This window comes from Vigna angularis, chromosome 8, assembly GCF_016808095.1.
Source record: "Vigna angularis cultivar LongXiaoDou No.4 chromosome 8, ASM1680809v1, whole genome shotgun sequence".
NCBI classification, from domain to species: Eukaryota; Viridiplantae; Streptophyta; class Magnoliopsida; order Fabales; family Fabaceae; genus Vigna; species Vigna angularis.
In genome coordinates this window covers 21,943,209-21,950,254 of record NC_068977.1, presented here as the reverse complement: position 1 = coordinate 21,950,254, position 7,046 = coordinate 21,943,209, and the positions used below count along the sequence as shown (strand labels likewise).

Sequence of the window (7,046 nt, the reverse complement as noted above, 5' to 3'; positions counted from 1 at the left end):
ATATTTTAATGCAAAATTGTTTTTAATATGCTACGCGTTCAATTGTTCAACCACTAGAATCCAGAAACGTCTGCTTGAAATAGTGGATTGCCAAAAGCAAAAGTAGAAAGAAACTTTTGTTATCAAATATATCTTATTCGTGCTCCCAGCTTTGTTGACTGACCAACGGAATTGAGAATTGTAAAGTAAATGCTTTTTCCTTTCTAATCAAAATTCTTTCTACTTTTATTATAATTAACTTTTGACGTAAAAAGTATTTATCATATTAAAAAAATTATTAATGTCACTTAATTTTTTTTAATCTTTTAACACGTCAAAATTTAAAATTAATCACAGAAAAATAAGATTAGTTATTCATATAAATCATTCATGTAAATTAGTCATTCGTGTTCTTATTTTAGTTTTTATTTATTGTATATAAGATTCATGTAAATAGGATTTTTTTATATTAAGACTTTAAAAGCTCGGGTTAATAGCAAAGATTTATCGAAATACACGCCATAAGTTATTCTACGCAAACATACGCACCTATTGTTAAATCTATAACAATTATTTGTTGTGTATGGTCTCTATGAATGTCATATGTTAGAACTTGACATAAATTATCGATTTACACATAGTATTGTTATCAACCTATTTACATTTAAACATTAGTATTATAATTATCATATAATCAATTTTTCATATCTTGTGTATGATTCCATGATACTTTCTTGATATCGTAATGGGATTGTTGTATTTAAAAGTAGTAAATTGGACAAATTTAGCTTGAATGGTAAACCCTTTATGTTATACTCTTCTTTTATCATTTTCTTTCTTTGCATAAAAATAGTAAATGTTAATATCATATTCACCCATATGTTTATCCTTTATCTCAATTACCTTCTGATTATATAAAGAGAGACGTGATCTTTGTGCATATTTATGAATAAGTATATTTTGTTAGTTTGAAGTACTGAAAAAATATTTGTCTCAACTTGTTAACAAAAAGGCACTAGTAAAAAATGACGTTTTAAACTCGCACATTATGACTCGGTTTTTATAGAACCGAAGCATATCAAAACGCGGTGGCAGTCTCGTAATTTTAAAAGCATTATATGCCTCGGTTGTTAAAAAACCGGTGTCTAAATAAAATACTGATTCAGTTGTCAGAGTGAACCGAGGCCTAATCCTCACATACCAAAGATACGGCCTCGGTTGGAAGATAGAACCGAGGCATATTGGGCTTGGACTGGGGCCTTAAACCGAGAGAAACCAGTCTGGGTAGAAAAACTTTTCCCCAAAATTCTCCTCCTCTTCCCTTCTTCTCTTCCTCTTCTCTTCTCTTCTCCTACGACACCTCTTCTTCTCTTCCCCTCTTCTCTTCCTCTTCTCTTCTCTTCTCCTGCGACACCTCTTCTTCTCTTCCTCTTCTCCTGCGACGTGCGACGACGGTGGACGCGAGGACGCAGCGAGGACACGGCGGCGGCGAGGACGCTCTTCTCTTTCTCTTCTCTTCTCTTCTCCTACGACGACCTCTTCTTCTCTTCCTCTTCTCCTGCGACGTGCGACGACGATGGACGCGAGGACGCAGCGAGGACGCGGCGGCAGCGAGGACGCAGTGACGAGGACGCGACGGCGACGAGGACGCAGCGGCGGCGAGGACGTAGCGGTGACGGAGGGAGGTGACGGTTGGCAGATTTGCGCTCATGGAGGGGCGGCGGGCAGATCTGGGCGCATGGAGGGCAGATCTGCGCGCATGGAGGGGCGGAGGGCAGATCTGTGATAGTGGACGGAGGATTCGCGGAAGGAGGGGCAGTAGAGGAAGTCAGTGACGGTGGCGAGGAGGGTGGGGACGACGGAGGGGGAACAGAGGAAGTCAATGATGGTGGATGCTGCAACCTTCGTAGGGGAGATGGTGGTGGTCGGAGATGCTTCTATTGGGGGAAGAACACGGAAACCCATGTGCAAAGAGGAAGAAACCCATGGTCGGAGATGCTTCTGTTAAGTTCATCTTCATCTCTGCTTCTGAGTTTCTTCAGCTTAAGTCCATCTTCATCTCTGTATCTGAGTTTCTGTATCTGAGTTTCTTCTCATTAGTTGTTGTAATTTGTAATTTGTGGGTTGTAATTTGGACATTTGTGAGTTCATGATGTTTACTGCTTCTGTAGACAGATTTTTGACATTGATTATTGGTTGTTGTAATACTGTGATTTGTTTGATTTCTATTATGGTTTTCTTGGTTGTGTTAGATTCTTGAGCTGAATGGGAAATTTTGGTTGTGTTCGATTCTTGAGCTGAATGGGAAATTTTGAGTTTGGTTGGCATGAATGAACGAGTAAAGTGAGAAAAAAAAACACACACACGTTATTGTCTCGGTTATCTAAGAACCGAGGCATATTTCTGTTTCATTTTATCTCGGTTATAGACCGAGGCATAAACCTTCACCTTTTTACTTCGCCCCCGTATGCCTCGGTTCTACAACCGAGGCCTATAAACATTTACAATTGCTGCCTTTACTCTTTATTGTACTAGTGAGGGTAAACTGTTTTTACACAATAAGATTTTTGTAGAAGACTTGTTGTGGCTTGGAAGTATTTGGATCAATGGAAGACAATTTCATTTCACAACAATTCTATGAATCTCTTTTTTCTTCTTTAGAAGACATACGAAGGGTTTTCACTGTTGGAACTTGAAATTTATCTACTATTCTTTGTGTTTTTTCTTGGACAACTCTCAGGTTTCGTGAAACTCACGAAAACTCAATGTTAGGTTTATATTCATGGCCTTCTTTTATAAGTTGAAAGCAATTTTGCTTAATAGCACATGAAATTAGTACACCTTTATCTCTAGATGATTATACCAAGAATAAGTTTTGAGATTGCTTTGCACATGTCCTTGTTGATGTTGATTTGTTATCTAATTTTCCTAATCAAATTTTGGTGGAAAGACTAGGATTTGAGCTTATTGTTGATGTGGAGTATAAATAATTATCTTTATTTTTTCAAATTGTAAACTGATTGATCATATGATCTATCTTATTGTAAACAATTACAATAGGATACCAATATTATTTTCAGTGGGAGAAAATAGTTGGCACAAAAATACACCAACATTATCATCCCAAGGTGGTTGGTGCATAAGATAAGATAAAGGACTCTTTAGCTCATGTGGTAGAGGTACAATGGAGCTAGTGATAGAGCCTGTGATGGAGCTTGTGGTGGAACTTATGGTGGAGCCTATAATAGATCCTCTGGTTGTTAATCATGATAAGAATTGTTTTGTGAATGAATCTTCTTTTTTTAAGAATGTTAATAATGTCCTAGGAATTCTATTTGAATGTAACTCTAGATCCATTCTTGACACTTAAAGCCTGAGACCACTAAACTTCAGTATGATTCCTTATTGACTATTTGAATGGATCACATGCATTAAGATTAAGACTCTATGCCTTAGATTTATTCCTAGCATCTAAAAGTAGGACAAGAATTAATTGGACCACAACTTGGAACCAGTTCCACTCAATCCTAAACGAGTGAAATAAGATGAGTGATTAGTTTATCCAACAGCAAGTATAAACCAATTCATAAACATGTAATTGAAACCAAAATCTTTCATAAATAAAGTAGTACCAAATACAAAAGGTTTCAAAGGGTAACATCTCACTTCAACATAAAAGAGATTTAGCTTCTCATAATGGATGAGAAGAATTCAATACAAAAATGAGACATTATCTCTTAACCTTCTGTACTATATGAGGTGGACGATCGATACTGGGCATTGAGGACGATCCATCAGAGGTAACCAACACAATAGGGAATAACCGATTGGTAGATAGTTAATGACATTAATGTGTATTAAAGGTGAGTAACTCCTATATCGCGCGAAAGGCATTTATAACTAATTAATGGGTAATATCAAGCATATTATGCCAGATATAAGGGCGTTAGCGAATGATCAGACACAAGATGTATTGCATTGAAGGGCATTTAATGACGCCCAATGGACCGGATAATGACAAAGCCTATAAATACAACACTAATAACCAGGTACATTTGGTTTTTCTGATTTGATTGAAGACCTTGGAGGACACCTCACTAACTTGAGCGTCAGAGTATTTTCTTGCAGGTCACTCCGCGGTACCGATCAGGGAAGGAGATTTGAATCACTAATTGTACACAGGAAGAGAGGAGGTACGTGGAGCAGAGACCTCAGACCCACTTTAAACATAAACATTTGGCGCCCACCGTGGGGCCGAGGAGAGTAGAGGAAATACCTACAGAAACCACAATGGCAGATACCTACAGAACCGATCATTACCACAATGAGAAAGAACTCGTCGTCCAAGTGGGATGCGAGCAGTGAAGAAACTTTCATAGAGGCGAAGAGAAGTTTGGTTAGGCCACCCGTAATGGGAAGGCCAGACGATGGGAATGATTTACAACTTTACCTTGTAGTGACCGAAAATACAGTAAGCGCGACCCTGACGCAGGAAGCACCAGACTTCAAACTCATTTACTTCGTGAGCAAGGTGCTTAAGGACCCATAGGTGTGGTACAAACAAATCGAGAAGGTTGCTCTGGCGTTGCTGACGGCGTCACGTCGTCTACGGCCTTATTTCCAAAGCCACCAAGTCCTAGTGCGAACCGATCATCCTATTGCAAAAATACTGAGAAAACCCGACTTAGCTGGTCGGATTGTCGGGTGGGCGATAGAATTGTCTGAATTTGGGTTACGATTTGAACCACGCGGGTCGGTACGGGGCCAACACTTGGTAGAATTCGCGCCAAAGTTGCAGTCGGATGAAGATAATGCCTTGCAGCCATGGAAGCTTTTTGTTGATGGATCGACCAGTAGAAAGGGAGGAGGCGCAAGTGTAGTGTTGGAGGGGCCGAACGGGTTAGCGGTAGAAGAATCACTCATTTTTCAGTTCAAGGTCAATAATAATCAGGCAGAATATGAAGCCCTAATTGCCGGACTGGAGTTGGCCCAAGACTTGGGAGTAGAGTGTGTGGAGTGTCGAACGGATTCACAATTAGTGGTTGGTCAGATGAAGGGAGATTTCCAAATCAAGGACGATCAACTCCTTCAATACTTCCATAGAGCAACGAACTTAACACAACAATTCAAAAGTATAGAAGTATCACACATCCCTAGGGAAGAGAATACAAGGGCATACATTTTGTCAAAGCTTTCTAGGGGCAAAGACAGTGGGCAATTGACCTCAATAATGAGGCGGATCATGACAAAGCCTACTATAGACTGCATGTCGACGTCTGTAGAACCCGATCGAGAAGACTGGAGGCAGGAGGTGATGATGCGAATAAAGGAGCAGGAGGAGGGACAAGGTATTTCGGCAAAGGATGCTAAGCGTATAGCATGCTATGTGTTGATATGGGGAGAGCTATACAAGAGGGGATTTATAATGCCCATACTTAAGTGTATTTCCCAAGAAGAGGCAGAATAAGGGAATTACACGAAGGAGCGTGTGGCATGCATACCGGAAAGAGGGTGTTGAGAGCCCGTGTGTTGAGAGTATTTTTGGCCCACATTGGAGAGAGACTGCAATGACTTCGTCTACAATTGTTTCAGTTGTCAAAAGCATGGCAACATGCAGAACCTACCGACCACTGAGCTTCATATACTTACATCCGCATGGTCGTTTGCCTAGTGGGGAATGAATATCGTCAGACCTTTCCCGGTCGGTAGGGCTCAAAAGAAGTTCCTATTGGTGGCTGTCGATTATTTCACCAAGTGGGTCGAGGCTGAACCGCTCACTCCCATGTTCGCAGCGCAGGTGCAAAAATTTGTGTGGAAAATTGTGTGCCGTTTTGGTTTGCCGAAGGTCATCGTCACGGATAATGAAAGACAAGTCATAGATAGGAAGTTAGCAGAGTTTTACCGAAACTTAGGCGTAAAACATGTAACCAGTTCTGTAGAACACCCACAGACGAACAGTCAAGCGGAGGCAGTGAACAAAACGATAGTTAACGAGTTGAAAAGGTGTCTGTGAGAGAGTAAAGGTGCATGGATGGATGATCTTTTGGAGGTGCTATGGGGATACAGGTGCACACCGCACGGGACAATAGGGGAAACACCTTTCAACTTAACTTACGGCATTGATGCGATTTTACCGGTTGAAGTAGGAGAGCCAACCATAAGGAGAAAGATGGCGGACTTAAGAGTCAACGAGGAAAAGTTAAGAATGAATTTGGAAACTCTACAGGAAAGGCGAGACATAGAAACTGTCCACGCGGAAGCCCGAAAAAGGTTGGTCGCTCGGTGGTACAACACGAAGGCTAGGTTTCACCAATTCAAGGAAGGGGATTTGGTCTGGCGAAAAACAGGGCAGGCTAGGAAAAATCATGCTCACGGGAAACTGGCAGCAAATTGGGAAGGTCTCTTCAGAGTAAAGGAGAATCTCAACAATGGAGCATACCGATTAGAGTACTTAAATGGCGAATCTATTCCTAATACTTGGAATTCGTCACACCTTAAGTTTTATTTTAGTTAAGCGTCCATGTATCTCCATTCGTTATCAATAATATCAGATTTTGCTGTCCATAATTTTCTTTTGCCAGTTCTAACCTATCTCTGAGAGACCAGCTCACAGCGTCTTCTACTGATCCACTCACTAGTGACCCCGGGCGGCCATGTAAAGACACTCAACCGTGGTCTTGTAGTGACTAGCTCACTAGCAACCCCAGGCGGCCAAGTGACCAGTTCACTGGCGTTTTCTAGTGATCCACTCACTAGTGACCCCAGGCGGCCACGCGAAGACACTTAACCGTGGTCTTGTAGTGACCAACTCACTAGCAACCTCGGGCGACGTAGTGACTAGCTCACTGGCTTATTCTAGTGATCCACTCACTAGCGAACCCGGGTGGCCGCGCGAAGACACTCGACCGTGGTCTTGTAGTGACCAACCCACTAGCAACCCCGGGCGGCCAAGTGACTAGCTCACTAGCGTCTTCTAGTGATCGACTCACTAGTAACCCCGGGCGGCCACGCAAAGACACTCAACCGTGGTCTTATAGTGACCAGCTCACTAGCAACCCCAGGCGACC

General features: G+C 41.6%; 1 protein-coding gene across 1 annotated transcript; it reads left to right on the top strand.

The window, feature by feature from the left end:
• Positions 1 to 4,303: 4,303 nt before the first annotated feature.
• On the top strand, positions 4,304 to 5,446 carry LOC108344248 (uncharacterized). The gene is made up of 2 exons (XM_017582711.1): positions 4,304 to 4,450; positions 4,553 to 5,446. Exons 1-2 carry the CDS (start codon positions 4,304 to 4,306, stop codon positions 5,444 to 5,446), a joined length of 1,041 nt encoding a protein of 346 aa, XP_017438200.1.
• The last annotated feature ends 1,600 nt before the right edge of the window (positions 5,447 to 7,046 follow it).

Coding starts and splice junctions, on each gene's coding strand:
- LOC108344248 (XM_017582711.1), top strand. CDS start 4,304: ATGAGAAAGAACTCGTCGTCCAAGTGGGATGCGAGCAGTGAAGAAACT. Junction 4,451..4,552: donor TTGTAGTGACCGAAAATACA/GTAAGCGCGACC, acceptor CAAATCGAGAAG/GTTGCTCTGGCGTTGCTGAC.